Source organism: Vicia villosa, linkage group LG6 (assembly GCF_029867415.1).
Source record: "Vicia villosa cultivar HV-30 ecotype Madison, WI linkage group LG6, Vvil1.0, whole genome shotgun sequence".
NCBI classification, from domain to species: Eukaryota; Viridiplantae; Streptophyta; class Magnoliopsida; order Fabales; family Fabaceae; genus Vicia; species Vicia villosa.
The window spans coordinates 87543175-87558884 of NC_081185.1; the positions used below are offsets into that span (position 1 = coordinate 87543175).

General features: G+C 34.5%; 3 protein-coding genes across 6 annotated transcripts; 2 read left to right on the forward strand and 1 right to left on the reverse strand.

The window, feature by feature from the left end:
• Nucleotides 1–277: 277 nt before the first annotated feature.
• Nucleotides 278–3410, forward strand: LOC131611828 (NADPH-dependent aldo-keto reductase, chloroplastic-like). 2 transcript variants are annotated; one of them, XM_058883691.1, is made up of 8 exons: nt 278–413; nt 709–846; nt 1103–1153; nt 1249–1325; nt 2192–2279; nt 2380–2655; nt 2758–3003; nt 3105–3410. In XM_058883691.1, the coding sequence occupies exons 2-8, from the start codon at nt 715–717 to the stop codon at nt 3189–3191; spliced, it is 957 nt and encodes a 318-aa protein (XP_058739674.1). In that variant the 5' UTR covers nt 278–413; nt 709–714; the 3' UTR covers nt 3192–3410. The 2 variants fall into 2 exon arrangements, with proteins under 2 accessions (XP_058739674.1, XP_058739673.1); XM_058883690.1 differs by lacking the exon at nt 278–413 and adding an exon at nt 440–575.
• A 3146-nt stretch (nt 3411–6556) lies between these two features.
• On the forward strand, nt 6557–6922 carry LOC131614063 (secreted RxLR effector protein 161-like). Its single transcript, XM_058885689.1, has one exon. It carries the CDS (start codon nt 6557–6559, stop codon nt 6920–6922), a length of 366 nt encoding a protein of 121 aa, XP_058741672.1.
• A 394-nt stretch (nt 6923–7316) lies between these two features.
• On the reverse strand, nt 7317–12982 carry LOC131609291 (delta-1-pyrroline-5-carboxylate synthase-like). Of its 3 annotated transcripts, none has more exons than XM_058880988.1 (19): nt 12713–12982; nt 12285–12356; nt 11598–11701; nt 11241–11343; nt 10966–11127; nt 10548–10834; nt 10301–10451; nt 10047–10211; nt 9831–9908; nt 9565–9654; nt 9360–9446; nt 9064–9247; nt 8841–8944; nt 8668–8743; nt 8394–8544; nt 8217–8285; nt 7964–8006; nt 7797–7867; nt 7317–7711 (listed from the first exon to the last, which is right to left on the reverse strand). In XM_058880988.1, the coding sequence occupies exons 1-19, from the start codon at nt 12761–12763 to the stop codon at nt 7630–7632; spliced, it is 2130 nt and encodes a 709-aa protein (XP_058736971.1). In that variant the 5' UTR covers nt 12764–12982; the 3' UTR covers nt 7317–7629. The 3 variants fall into 3 exon arrangements, with proteins under 3 accessions (XP_058736971.1, XP_058736969.1, XP_058736970.1); XM_058880986.1 differs by having other exon boundaries at nt 7319–7711; nt 7964–8030; nt 12713–12981; XM_058880987.1 differs by having other exon boundaries at nt 7320–7711; nt 7964–8030; nt 10548–10825; nt 12713–12981.
• Between the last annotated feature and the right edge of the window lie 2728 nt (nt 12983–15710).

A 15710-nucleotide genomic window follows, 5' to 3' on the forward strand; every position in this document is an offset into this window, starting at 1 on the left:
TATAATTAAATATTATTAATCCAAAAATGATATATGGAAAAAAATCTATTATTAACTTAAATATTTTTATATATGAAATAATCAATCATTTATTTTTATTTTTTTTTATTTTTTATCATTTTTATTTAAAATAAATGATGTATTCAAATTCGTTTAACTTAACTGAACAGAACTCGTGCGTATGCAGGAGTTTGTTACTAGTTTTATAAGAAACAGATTTCTTATTAATATTAATGTATTTAAGAGAATCTTATTTTAATCTTCACACAAACACACCCTACATTTCTATACATTTTGAAACACATGAATCAAACTCTTCCCAAATCTATTAGGCAGGAACTGTGGTGCTAACTGGTTACATTTTCATTTTGATATAGATTGGTACAACTCCTTCCATTCCATAACTGTATTTGGTAAGAATTTACTTTCTTTCTCTCATTGTCTTCAATGCGTCGGTACCTCCCAAATTGCATGATCCATCTTTTATGCCCCACCCTTTCTTTCATGTCACATTTTTTCAATAAAAACACATAATAACGGAGGGGAAAAAACTTTAGCACTTTGTCTCTACAAGGGTGATTTTTGTTCATTTTGGATTTCAAATTCTATCAAAGTTTAATTTTTTATTATTCTTGTTTTCGATTTTTGGATTAATTAGTGATGTTTTTTTTTTTTTAAAATTATATATTGATTTGGCTTTTTATGCAGGAGAAGATGGGTACAGAAAATATACACGGTCCTCAACATTTTGATCTGAATACTGGTGCAAAGATACCAGCAATTGGTCTTGGAACATGGAAAGCTTCTCCTGGTGTTGTTGGGGATGCTGTTGTTTCTGCAGTCAAGGTAGTTATTCTGCATTTGTGTGCCTTAATAATGTTTTCGTACTTTCAACACGGACACAAACACAACATTGACGTGTAGACACCTTTGATAATACGATAAATGAAAGTGATTGAATGTAATCACATGTGCCAGTATTAGATATTAACACGTTTTGGACACCAGACACGACAGACACCCTTTCAATTTGAGTTTGTTAGTCATTCCTCGGTGATAATTTTTTATTTGTATGAATTGCCTCAATCAATGCTTTGTTCAGGCTGGCTACAGACATATAGATTGTGCTCGGGTATATGATAATGAAAAAGAGGTAACCGGAATTTAAAAGTTTATATTTAATGCTAGGAAATTTGTGTAGGATTTTCTTTGGATTTTTTTATGCTAGGGAATTTGTATTTGATGCAGGTAGGGGAGGCATTGAAAACACTGTTTTCTAATGGGGTAGTAGAACGTAGTGAAATGTTCATCACATCGAAGCTATGGTATGTGTTTGGACTAATTATTATACTCAAAGATTATTGATCTCGTTTTTTCCAAATCAAGCTCTTGATGTATTGGAGAGTACTTAATATGTATTTCATTTGTCAGTTGTTTATAATATATCAGCATCTAGAAGAGAATGAAAAGTGGACCCTCAATTGATCCTCTGAAGATTAATGTGTCCCTGTCGTCACATTTAGACTTCTGTCATCAAATTAGTTGCCCAAAAGTATACAATTGTCACCCGAAAAGGAATAAATTGATGACACAAAAGAACTTATTTGTTAAGAAGTTTGTATATCTAAGGACTATGGGGATCAATTTAGTGAAACAGATTATTTAGAAGACCAGTATGATGGCATTTAATATTTCAGGAACTATCTTTGCCAGTGTAGTCCAGATCGAATGCTGGATCATAAGATCGCAAGATCTTACATACCAAGGATGCCTGAGAGTGCTATTATCAAAAAAATATCGTTTTCGTTGTTGGTGTGGTCAAGATCGAGCTTTTAGTAGCAAAATCGTTAAAAAAAACGTGCAGGCCCTTTTTTGTTTGGCCTGAATTATAATTTTCATGTTTTTGTGTATGTGTGTACAAATATATTTGAAATTACCATTTCTCCCTTTGGTAGGATCTTATGTGCTGTGCTAACGATCCGAGTTTTACGATCTTTCACCAGCCGACCGATCCTACTTAAGATCTCGTGCTTTACTACACTGATATTTGCTACAAAGCTCTATAGGACTAATGCAATTTACACTATGATATTTGGAGGACTAGGGGTTTACTCGAGAATTGAAAATAAAACCGAAGTTGAATTTTGGTATTTTACATTGCCCTGAAGAGTGTTGAATTATCTCCATGCAGGATTAGTGACTGTGCACCTGAAGATGTTTCAAAGGCACTGACAAAGACTCTAGAGGACCTGCAGCTTGACTACATTGATTTATATCTTGTACGCTCTTGATTTTAAACTCGTCTTAGAACGCAATACTGAAATTGAAGATGGTTGTATGAAAAATTGATGCTTTTGATAGTAAATTCTTTTGTCACAGATTCATTGGCCTTTTAGGACAAAGTCAGGATCAAGGGGTTGGGACCCTGAGGTCATGGCTCCTTTATGTCTTCCCGAGACATGGAATGCGATGGAAGGTTTATTCGCCTCAGGTCAGGCTCGCGCAATTGGTGTCAGCAACTTTTCAACTAAGAAGCTTCAAGACTTACTCAGATACGCTAAGGTTCCACCAGCAGTTAACCAAGTCGAATGCCATCCCGTTTGGCAACAACCCGCTCTTCATAATTTTTGCATGTCTACTGGTGTTCATCTCACAGTAATACTCCGACTAATGTAGATGAGTTTTTTGGGTCCTGCATTTATGTATTTGAGGTTCTTTTTTGCTTACATTTTGTTAACAACTTATGCTTATTTACAGGCATATTCTCCTCTAGGTTCTCCAGGATCATGGGTAAAGGGAGAAATCTTGAAGGAACCAATTTTGATTGAAATTGCTGAAAAACTTAACAAATCTCCTGCACAAGTGGCTCTAAGATGGGGAATTCAAAGTGGTCACAGTGTTCTTCCAAAGAGTGTAAATGAATCAAGGATCAAAGAGAACCTTAGCTTATTTGATTGGTGTATCCCTCCAGAACTCTTCTCAAAATTCTCACAGATTCACCAGGTTTGATCAATGCCTTTGAAAACATAAAAATCAATCAATCTTGCACACGCACATGCATGCATCGAACATTCTTTTATTCGTTTATTTGTTGTTTGATACAGCAAAGGCTACTTAAAGGGGACTTTGCAGTTCATGAAACTTGCAGTCCATACAAAAGTCTTGAAGATTTGTGGGATGGAGAAATATGAAACGGTGATATTGAAGAAGCTCAGGATGTAATCTGACACTGAAATATTATTTTCTAAATGTGAATTGAAGGAATGTCTTCTAAACATATCTATTATTTGAGTTTGGATTGAATTCTTATTAGATTTACAACAAGATTATTGGCAACAATTGTTTCACCTATAATTTAGCTTCTGCTTATTTTGTAAAAGTATTTTTTTCCTAAAATTTATATCAGTTTTATTTGTTAGCATGAAGAAGATAGATTTTTTAAAGTGAGCTATTGTGATAGAGAGAAGATAAGGTGATAGGTAGTAATGTTGCATTTCATAAAATAATAAAAATAGTTCTTTTGACATTTTCTGTTGTCTTATGCTGTTAAAGGAGAGTGTTAGAGTGTTGACCTTAGCATTCCTATTGAATGTAATAATTATAGGTGACTTATGCTGTTAGAGGAGTGTGTTAGAGTGTTTGACCTTAGCATTCCTATTGTTGCTTATATTTGAGACGTATATTTGAGACGGGAGCGAGTATTACAATAAATATTTAAAACATGAATTATTTTTTACCGAAAAACTCTAACTGGTGAAAACAATATGCTATTAATAACTTTTTTTGATGCCGAAACAATGCACTCCCCCGGGATCGGAGGCAATAACAGTACGTAGCACGAGGATGGTGCGTTGCATACTTGAACAATCATTGCACGATGGAGTTCAGTGGCGGTGTGGTGTGCATGAGAACATTTCTGGCGACACTCAATCAGGTTAGAAAAACGATATAGGGTCAAATTGCCCTTTAAGATGGATGCAAAATCATTCATAGAATTTCCCAATTTGGTGCAACTATTTCGATCCATCTTTTATGCCGAAACCTTTGGTTCATGTAACATTTTTTTCAACACAACATTTAGGATCATGTAAAAACGGAACAGAAAAAGTAGCAATTTGTCTCTAGAACAGTGCCTCCACGATCCATAACAGGTGCATTTTCTATTTCAGACAGTGTGCTTGAAAGTTGAAACTATGGTGTCATTGAAACTTGTTATGAACAAAGCGACCGACAAAGTCTTATTAGCTGAAGCTGCCAAGGATTTCGTTGACATTCTATGCAGCTTCTTAAACCATACCATTAGGAACCATTGCAAGACTTATTCAAAAGGAACCATTGCAAGACTTATCCAAAAGGACACAAACACGAAACCTGTTACGCTCGGTTGTCTGATTGTCTCAACTCACTTTATCAGAGCGGAGCAAACCTTGATTTCTTATCTTACAACAACCACATGCAAGGAAATATTGTTCCATCCGAGAAACTCGTCTGAAGATTATCTCGACACTCTTAAACTTGACATTGATGATACTGTCGATCCCACGAAGCGCTTCTTCATGTGTTTCAATTCGCCTGGTTGTAACTATAGCTTGTTGAGCAGTTTTAAAAATCAAAGATGCGAATGTGGAAGTCATATGGGTCAAGTTTTCCTGAAAAAAGAGAAAGTCTGCAATGGATTTGTTAAGGATTGTCCGACTTTTTTAGTAACCGATGATCTTAGGTGTTGCCTAACTCAATTGATACAAGCTTTGATCTTCTCAAGAATTTTGGAATAAAAAAGACTGATTCAGTGAAGGTACTGACCGCAATCTTCACCAAGAGATCACATGTTTTTAATCTTCTCTTAGGTTGTCTTCAATGGTGTCAAGGAGGTATGAAAGAGTATTAGATATGCATTTATCCGTTGTGAACTTTTCAAACTTTTCCGGAGCTTTAGATCGCTTCACTTGCAATTTATGTAGATGTTGCTGATTTTAAAATGTTGCATTGGCGCAAGGTCTTGGCATATTGAAAGCAGCTTTGACATCAACATCAGCTCTAACAAATGGTCTCAGCCACCTTTTAACCCGAGCTCACAAGGAAGAGGAGTCGTATTGGATGGCGAATCGGTCTTGGTTTAGGACATATTCAATTGCGCTTAATTTTATATTTATTATATTGCATCTGGTTGTAATTTTTTTGGCATATATCACATTCAAATATTTGACAAATAAGATCAAAGTAAAAATTTAAGTGGCATTGTTCCTATTGTAGTGGGATTGTTCTTATTTCAATGATATTTAACTTGTAATACACAAAGTGCATGAAACTTCCGAAATATTTTGATACCTATTACTATTTTACTCAAAATTTTGGTGGTAAGAATTTGTCAAATAAAAGATAAAACATTGACAGTACAGAAAGAATATTCTGCTACTCAATGTTTCTGTGACCAGGAACATAAATGAAAACATGGATTAGGGAGTTTTTGAGTCATGAAACACGTGACTTACACTTCAAGGACTACATACCTATCTGTCTGCACTCTCAACCAACTAATCATGAAATTGGCACTGTACAGTCCTAAAAGAATGTATGCCCAAACTGTCCTAGGACTCAATGACCAGAATTTTCATTTGCATCAGTTCTATTTCCAAGATAGTGAATACTTGAATTTTAGAATATGATATTTTAGGGTAGTGACTAGAATATGATATTTTTTTACTGTTATTTTAGATAGTATGTAGAAATGTGTAGATTAAAACTTACCATATTCACAAGGTAGTACAAAATAGATAAATCCTGTCTAAACATTAACACATGCTAAATTATATAGATGTGAAAGTATGATGCAATTGCATGTAACTACATGCATCAAAGTATGCCTTAACATCTAATTCAATCGGTTTGTTAAGCTTGGCAGTTAAGTTAATTAGGATTCAGTTTGTGGCCATAACTGAATTTTATTTTTTGTTACTTTTCTGTTAAGTTTGTTAGGCTTGCAAACTAGCCATTACAGCTATATATATATATATATATATATATATATATATATATATATATATATATATATATATATATATATATATATATATATATATATATATATATATATATATATATATATATATATATATATATATATATATATATATATAATGGAGTCAATGGTTTTTGTCTTAGGAAGATAAATATGAATGATGTTCTGGTACAACAAGGATTGGTGAATGCATTGAAAGGTGAATCAACTCTCCCTACAACAATGTTAGATAGAGAAAAAAATATCACATTGAAAAAGCAAAGAGGGCCATCATCTTGTGTCTAGGAGACAAGGCTAAAGGACTTGGAGAGGCAAAGAGGATTTAAGGCATGAATATTAGACGAAACATGGCTAAAGGAGAATTGTTCTTGTCCCAAGCAAGCTACTTGAAGAAAGTTGTCACTAAATTCAGGATGCATGAGTCAAGACCTGTCACTACTTTTTAGGACAAAATTTCAAATTGTCTACACAGGCTGCTCCTAAAACTGATGAGGAAATACATAGAATGAGCTCTATGCTAGGGGTGTTGGTAGCATAATGTATGGTATGATATGCAACAGGCTAGATTTGGCATATGCTATAAATGTTATCAGTAGGTTCATGGCTGACCCAAGACCTATGCATTGGTGTGCTCCTAAATTGACCATGAGATACTTAAATGGTTCATTGAAATTAGGTTTAAGGTTCAAAAGAGTTGAACAAGACATAGAGCCGATCAAAGGCTATGTGGATTCAGATTATGCATGTAATACTGATACTAGAAAATCAATTTCTGGTTATGTTTTTACACTTTTTGGTACAAGTATTTGTTGGATGGGAATTCTTCAATCAGTGGTAGCTCTATCAACAACACAAGCAGAATTCATTGCCCTAACTGAAAGTGTTAAAGAAGCTTGTGTATGAAGGGTCTGATTGGTGAACTTGGGATAAAACAAGATTGTGTTCCAATTTTTTGTGATTGCCAAAGTGCTATTCACCTATCTAAACATCAAGTCTATTATAATATATCAAAACACATCGATGTCAAGCTTCATTTCATAAGGGATATATGATTGATACAAATCAGATCACAGTTGAAAAGATACCATTGGTTTTTGTGAAGAGTAAGTGGTTTAGCTTGGGAGCTTAATTTATGGAAGGAGTTTTTTTGATATTGAGTCAAGGTGGAGAATTGTGAAGTACGTCTCAACATCTCAATGCAACCAGTTTGTTAAGCTTAGCAGTTGGGATTCAGTTGGTGGCCACAACTGAATTCTTTTTCTGTTACTTTTCTGTTAAGTTTGTTAGGCTTGCAAACTAGCTGTTCACTCGTAGTTTCCATCGATAGTTTAATCTTGTGATTTTCATAATTAAACGATAGAACTCTACTAATAGAAGAATGATAAATGTATGATTATTCAACTACACAAGGAAGTACTGTTTCAGATGGCTCTATAGATATCTATATCTGTCACTGCATTGCTGATCACAATCTTAAGCAGTAACTTATCAAAGAGAAACTTAGTACACAGCCAAATAATACTCTTATTCAAAGAGTAATTTTCTTTGCCCTGAAAATGTTCCTTAAAATGTGAAACAAATCTCTGATTCAACTCATCGCATAGCTATTATTATGCTTGTACCGGAAGTTCCTTGTGCGTATAAGTCACATTTCGATCACCATCTACCACCTGCCCATTCCCTCTCAATAACCTGCATTTTACCAAAGTAAGCGTCGATGATCGAGAAAGTAAAAAAAAAAAACATAAATACAAAGAGACATTGCAATATTTCATACCATCTATTTGTTAGCAAGCCCTCAACTCCTACAGGACCTCTGGCATGAATTCTACTCGTGCTTATTCCAACCTGATCAACAAATAACAAAACTAAGAACATTTGAGAAATATGAATAGCTTTGCTGCTATTACTATTATCACAACATGTTTCTTGAAAGCAAAATACCTCTGCGCCAAGCCCAAATCGTGCCCCGTCACAAAACCTCGTACTTGCATTGTGGAATACAGCAGCACTATCAGGTAAGAATTAATTTTCATTTGTCATATCAGAGCAAAACTATAAGAGAAATTATTAAGAAAGATCTTGAGATTAACAAATTGGGCGTGTTGCCATGTTCGACATCCGTAAGATGTGTCAGACAACTAAAATAAGTGTGCAATATTTTTTTCTTTGTTAGAATAAAGCATTCTACGCATACCTGTCCACTTGATGTAAGAAAGTTTCAGCAACTTCTCTGTCTTCCGTAACAATGCAATCAGTATGAGAACTGCAGAACCAGGAAACAACAAATAGTTAAGATTGATATAAAAGATTCTTAATGATGTCAATAATAGTGAGTGAAAATAAACAAGCCTTGCAAGGAACCAAAACTTGCCTTCCATTTTCATGTATATGGTCAATTGCAGCAAATACGTCATCGACAATTTCGATTGTACAAGCCAGTGAACTATACTCCATATGGAAAGATTTTGTTTCAGCAATTTTTAACAAGGCACTAGCTTTTGGTCCACCATATAGTTGAACACCTGCATATAGATCAGTATACAACAGCCATGTTATTATCCTATTACTACGAAGCAGTGACACAGACAAAGACACAGACACAGACACATACACATTGGATAGCAAAATAAGCAGTAAAATCAAACCTTCTCGTTGGAGTTCAGCAACAAGTTCATCGAGTCCATTATTTCCCGACAGATCTTTATGCACAAGAAGAGTTTCCTACGAGCACCATGATACAATATATAGATTCAATTTATTTACATAATTAATTGAAAATGAGTAATGAAGCATTCCATGGGATTTAAACTGTAAGAACCATTGCATTGCAGGCGGCAGGATAATCAGTCTTTGCATCCCTAACAATCTGCTTTGCTACATCCATATTAGCAGCTTTGTCAACATATACATGACATATTCCATCTGTGTAACACAAAATGTACACATTAGGTATACTACATTTTTTTCTTAATATATATGAAAATTATTCGTTTAGAAGTTTGATCACAAATAAGAAACTTAAAATGTACTATATGTATTACCTGCATGACCAAGAACAGGAATCTTCGTAGTATCCTTAATCTGAGAAACAAGCTTATTACTTCCTCTGGGAACCACAAGATCTATCACGTCATCGAGCTTAAGCAGATCAGGAATTGCTTCTCTTGAAGTCACAAGCCCGATAAGTGTTTCACCAACTTTATCTGGAATAGCTGAAGTAATGACCTGCAACAATGAAGAAAATAAGTATGAAAACAAATATCCATCGTTTGTGTTGGGTTCTAGGAATTGGTTTAACGACGACCAACATGTTTAACCCTAAATAAAATCAACAAACCTTGTGTAAGGCCGCGTTAGATCGTTTGGCTTCCTTTCCTCCTTTGAGGACTAAACCATTTCCACTTCGAATTGCCAATGCAGCTATCTATTGATCCATTTCAAGAATCATTGTAAGAATCAATGTTCAACTTCAACATATTAAGCAAATCAATCATAAATATGTAGGATAGATACGAATTGAGAAAGAATAAGTATGTTATAACCTGAACAAGAGCATCGGGTCGAGACTCAAATATAACTAGAAGTACACCCAGAGGACATGATATTTTCTCCAAAATGAGTTTATCTGCTAGCTGGATACAAAGAACAGTAATCAGAATTGACAAAATTGAATGCTACACACCAAAATTCAGTTACATCATTCAGCATGTAAGTAGTTGAAACTGTTTAATATTAATACAATATCACATAACCAATTTCAAGTGTTACTTATTAACTGATTTGTGAGATGATTATATAGGGTTATGACCTCAGTTCGCTTTAAAATCTGACCAATAGGTTCTTCCATGTCCGCCAGCTTACGAACAGACTTTACAAGACTAGCAATCTGAAATTACACAAATCAAGGTCAGATAAAGATCGGGATACCTTTGAGACACTTGATAAAAAATATCGAAGAAATATTCACTATCTGATGCGAGTCTAACATATGAATCTTTCATTATTGATTAAGTAAAGTTCTTACCTTCTCAGGTCTAAGTGTTAAACGCGATATAAGTGATCTCTCATATCCAGCTTCCTCTGCATCAGCAACATCAGCTCCATTCTCAATCCTTATCATACTTTCATTTTCCTCTAATGCATCAGCCACATCGAGCAATATCTTCCTCCTTTCTTCAGAATTAAGAATCTGAAACCAAAAATAGTTTATGTTAAATCAAAACATGAAGAAATTCATGAAAATATATCTTGTTTTTCAGATTCTCAATTGGTTGCTACCTGAAGTTTCCTCGAACTGTCGCGTGCTGCAACAGCCATTTCATGTGCAGTTACTTCCTTTATGCTAGTCCACAGGTGAGCATCCTTATGAAAGACCGTACCAATTCTTTCTCCTTGAAGCACTCGCATGATGTTGTCATTAGTATAGCCGCTAAAGGAGGTTGAAATGCAGTTCAATGTCAGAAAATTGTAAAAGGTTGAACATCGGTTAAAGCTTAGCAAAAAAACTTTAAGAACTACTTGATACCTGGTAATAATCACGGGCGTGCCAGAATAAGCGGCGCAAACAGCAGCATTAACTTTAGCAGTCATACCCCCTCTTCCCAATCTTGACTTATCTCCAAAAGTAATTTCGGTTTGATGTTTTTCTTTTACATATGTGTGAATCAACTTCGATTTTGGATCAGACGGAGGACCACTATAGAGGCCCTCGACATCACTCAACAAAACAAGAAGGTCGGCTTTGAGTTCCAACGCCAATAGACCAGCCAAACTATCATTGTCCCAGAAGATACCAGATGAGTCCTGCAGAAGCTTGCATTTAAAAGTAACTTCGTCAAGAAAAACGAGAAAACAAACCTAACAAGGTTTTAAGGTTTTTCAAAAGCAAATTAGAAATGAATAATGCCAATTGAAGAGAAATATTTTAAGGAAAAGAAGCATACCTCATATGGTGCCTTTCTAGTACTAACAGCATCGTTTTCATTGAAAATAGGGATGACCCTTAGATTCAACAACGAGTGAACGGTATCAGTTAGTTGTTTTCTGAAATCGGTATCCCTAAAAAATCCATCATTCACAAGAAGTTGGGATGAAGTCACATCAAGCTGCATCAGGGAAAACCACGTCAATACAAAAGAATAAGCTAGATTAATTAAACAAAAGAATCGTTCTACAAGATTCGCCACATTTTGAATTAAAAAGTTAATTTTGTGCGCACCTGACTAAACATAATATCATAGAGAGCCATGAGACTACTCTGTCCAACAGCTGCACATGCTTTGCCATCAAGTTCATATTGTGGATTTTGAAGATCAGAAAAGCTACATAACAAGTAAATTTATATCAGCTTCATCGTGACAGAATCATGAAAAAGATCGCAGAAGATCCTACAAATCCTATGTGAATTCATTGTTGTCAATGGATCATAAAAGATAGCGTTTGTTCAAAATTTTCCATGATATACTGTCACAGTGCTACTATATCCGCTATTTGACAACATTTTATACTAAATAGCATAACACGGAAAAATAATGTTCTTTCCAAAATCCACAATGCATAAGATAGATTAAAAAACCTGCTATTGGCCAATCTGCGATATCTTAATCTTTGCCTGCCAAGACCAACTGCACCTGAAGTTACCAATATAACCTCATATCCTCTTGTATTTAGCTCTTTAAGCTGCATAAACAGTAGCTTCTAGTTTAAAAAAACAAATACACAACCAATGAAGAATATCACATACTTATATATACACTTCATCTTCAAAAGCAATATAACAACAACAGCAACTAAGCTTTATCCCACTAAATGGGGTCGGCTACATGGATCAACTTTCGCCATAATGTTTTATCAAGAATCATGCTTCTATCCAAATCATTTATCTCGAGATCTTTGTTAATAACTTCTCTTATAGTCTTCCTAGGTCTTCCTCTTTCTCTAATTGTTTGTCTTCTCTCCATCTGATCTACCTTACTTACTATAGAATCTAATAGTCTTGTTCTCTTTACATGCCCAAAAGCACTATAGTACAATAAAATATTTGGTTATTTTACTAGATTCGGATCTGCATAATTTGAAGAAACTAGAAAGTATCAAATACAAGTATTGTAGTTCTGGCTCATGTTGTGTATGTAAAGGTTCTAAAAAACGACCGCGACATAATGATATTGGAAGGTGCCGGCAGTGATACGCAGCAGCGACCATTATTTAAACCATGGTGTATGATATTCTGATTTTAAGGTTCAGAATGTTATGTTATCACCTGCTCACAGAGAGCTCCAAGTCTTCCCAATGCTAATCTACCATCACTTCGAGTAACCACTGCAGTTCCGACCTTCATGTACATCACAAACCACATAAATAGTTAACTTTATAATCATGAAACCATTTATAAAAAAAAAATCCATAACATATTATCATGGATGAATAGTACATAAGAAAACCATATTGTTGATAGATCATAAACTTCATAACTGAAAACTTTATCTAGATCTCGTTTACGTGGTTACTACAAAAATTTCTAAAAATAAACAATAAATCCAAAGAACAAAACGTCAAAACCACTTCATCAGCTTCCATTTCCATCCATATATATATATGACGTATCACATTCACATCGATCTAAAGAACATTATGCATTTGGATCAATAAACATAAGAGGAAATGAACATGTATGTTGTTGTTTCGAACCTTAACAACAACACGTTTAACACTTTTGACAAAAGCTCGTGTAGGATCCATGGAGCTTCCGTCTAAACTAAAAAGCAACGAGTGAATGAATCAGTGAGTCGACGACACGTTACGTTGGTTGAAGAGAATGTGGTGACAAAAAAAAAAACCAAAAGAAAGAGAAATAGAAGAAGAGAGTGTTAGAGGTTAGAACCACAAAGAGTAATACAAATGTATTGCTATGTTTGGTTGGTTGAAGTGAAGTATTCAGCATTCAGAGAGACGCGGCGGGAGTGACACGTAATGGGAGAGGGTTTTAATGGTGGGATGAGTGGGTCCCTTGCGGTCCGAATCACGGGCGAGAAGGACAATGATAACATAATGTCCGTGATGCTCGGACTCTCACTATCAGACATTTGGCCACTACTCGACGAGAGCGGGTTCAGTTTCCCATTATCGTTTGTCTGATTTTTTTATTAAATTAACATGTCAATCATTATTTGGGTTATTTTTAATTTATGTTCGCATAAAAACAAAAAATATTTTATTTAAAATTTGAGAGAATATCTCATTATGCGCCTTAATTTTTTCGAAGCATTTTTTTTTTTAATTTATTTTTTTCGTAGGTACATCTACGAAAGCGTTAAAAAATAAAGTAAATATTTAGTTAATTCAAATTATTTCAGTTCAGCAATTCTTCTGTGACTACATCTACGGAACGTGTTAAAAACAAAATGTTTCGTAGATATACATAAGGATCGTTACGCTATATTTTCAAATCATATGCATTTCATTCAAAAACTCATTTTTTATAACATCTATGAAAAATCAAATTATAGTAAATTAAAGTAATGCAATTTAAAAGCAATAGTAAATGGTTCACAAAAAAAATACATCGTGTAAATCGTCAACCAACATGTCAAATACATAATCAAAGTAACATACAAAAATGAAATCAAAATACAGATATAAAAAAAATCACATACTGTGTGTCGGACATTATCATGCGCCTTTCCTCTGCCTCTGACCCCGCCTTCGCCTCTGCGTCCACCACGCCGTCTACTGGCTACTCTGCCTCTACCGTCAAAGTTTCCCACATGTCCTGGCACGATGTCAATGGTACAAAAATGTCTCCTCTGCCATCCTAATCATACCATCCACTACACGTCTGGCATGAGACCCCTCAAAAAAGAAACCATCTGCAATGCCTGCCCGCTCCATGTCAACTATTTGACGACACCGAGGAAGAACATCTTGAGTGTGGTCCAACTGAGCCTGATGAGTTCGCAAAATCTCTTGTGGGCTGGTCTGGGCGGTGATCCCGGTGCAGTGGGAATCATGTATGGGTGTGACACTTTGTAGTACCAGGTGATTTACCCGTCGACACAACTCCAGTCTACCTCTGATCTAGTCGCCCGAGCCTCGTTAGGAACCATGTGATGCTCCACCCAAGATCTTTTGGATGTCATTGAAAAGTATGCTTATGATAGTAACGACTTGCGATCTAACTTAACTGTTGAAATCACTTCATTAAAAAATTGTGAAGGTAGTTTTGGAAGGACAACAACCGTAGAAAACAAAGATGAAGTTTTTCCAGGTAAAATTATATGATAAACTTTATGCATTTTTGTACAATGTCAATATTATTTTAAAATATTTTGTAATTTTTCACATGCATTATTCTATATCAATGGTGGGACACTTATGGAACTAAGCGCCCAATTTGCAAAAGCTGGCTATTCGGATTTTGAGTCAAACTTGTAGTGCATCTGGTTGTGAACGAAATTGGAGTGTGTTTGAACACATTCATTCAAAAAAGAGAAATAATTTGGAACATCAAAAGCTTAATGATCTCGTTTATGTTCATTACAACTTACAACTACAAAATATGTATTGCACGTATTATGTTTTATATGCTATTGTTTCGATACTTGATGACATGAATATTGGTTTTATGGTTCTATAGTTAAAACTATATGATATTGTTTTCTTTATTAATAATATTATATGGTTCTATACTTAAGAATATGTGATATTTCTTGGTTTGTTAGGAATGTATATTATTGTTTGATTTGTTAAGTTTGTTTGATTATATGTTTGACATTACCGTTAATAAGTTATAGAACCAAGAAGAAACGAAATTACGATCCTATCAATTTTGAAACACTTGGCGATCATTCTAATTGGGTGTTGGAGAATTCACCACCATTCTTGACCATTGAGGAGGTGGAAGCACTACACAAAGATCTTGCTAGTATGACAATCCATTCTATTTCAAATGATATTGGTATGGTATTATTTTTGTGATTACAATTATGTTATTTTAATTTATTCAAATGTGTCAATTTCTAAACTCTTTAAATTGATGTTGTTATAGATGAATTAAATTTGGATGAAGTTGATGTTTAGGGAGATGCACAACTTAACTCTGGAGAAAACAACCAAAGCAATGATATCAATGATGGGGAAGATGTGGCAAATGCGATTGATTTTTCCGCAAATGATTTTGATATTGAAAGAGATCCCAACATTGAAATAATTTTACATCCTTGGAATTAAATTTAATTGATATTGGAGTATTTTTGTTCTAAAGTACTCAATTAGATTATGTTGCAATTAGACTTTGTAATTTGTACTATTTTGTTACATGTGATACTTATGTTTAAATTTGAATTTAATTTATCAACTAGTGAATTTATCATATGATATTTTCCAAAAATTTAAGTGCTAATTATATTTTTTTTAGAGATTGAATGATCTGGTTCGACTGATTTTATACATATATAGTTTGGTTATAATGATAGGTTTATTAATCCGAGTTATCTAGTTTAGTCTGGTTTAGCCATGCGGTTCGACTAGTGACTCAGTGGTTCGACCGATGAACCAGTGACCCAATATACTCACCGGTTTTTAAAACATTGACTTCATAGTCTTTGTGGTCAATGTCCTTATCATAACAATACCAAAGAAAATAAAAAATATCCTACATTGCTCACCAAAGATGACCTGTCCATCCTAT

What these genes read in the sequence shown, in the direction of transcription:
- LOC131611828 (XM_058883691.1), top strand. Translation starts at nt 715, where the DNA reads ATGGGTACAGAAAATATACACGGTCCTCAACATTTTGATCTGAATACT. An exon ending in CTGTTGTTTCTGCAGTCAAG is followed by an intron (nt 847 to 1,102) that starts GTAGTTATTCTG and finishes TGCTTTGTTCAG; the next exon opens with GCTGGCTACAGACATATAGA. An exon ending in CTACTGGTGTTCATCTCACA is followed by an intron (nt 2,656 to 2,757) that starts GTAATACTCCGA and finishes GCTTATTTACAG; the next exon opens with GCATATTCTCCTCTAGGTTC.
- LOC131614063 (XM_058885689.1), top strand. Translation starts at nt 6,557, where the DNA reads ATGTATGGTATGATATGCAACAGGCTAGATTTGGCATATGCTATAAAT.
- LOC131609291 (XM_058880986.1), bottom strand. Translation starts at nt 12,763, where the DNA reads ATGGATCCTACACGAGCTTTTGTCAAAAGTGTTAAACGTGTTGTTGTT. An exon ending in TCCTGTTCTTGGTCATGCAG is followed by an intron (nt 8,945 to 9,063) that starts GTAATACATATA and finishes TGTGTTACACAG; the next exon opens with ATGGAATATGTCATGTATAT. An exon ending in CTGCCGCCTGCAATGCAATG is followed by an intron (nt 8,744 to 8,840) that starts GTTCTTACAGTT and finishes TGGTGCTCGTAG; the next exon opens with GAAACTCTTCTTGTGCATAA.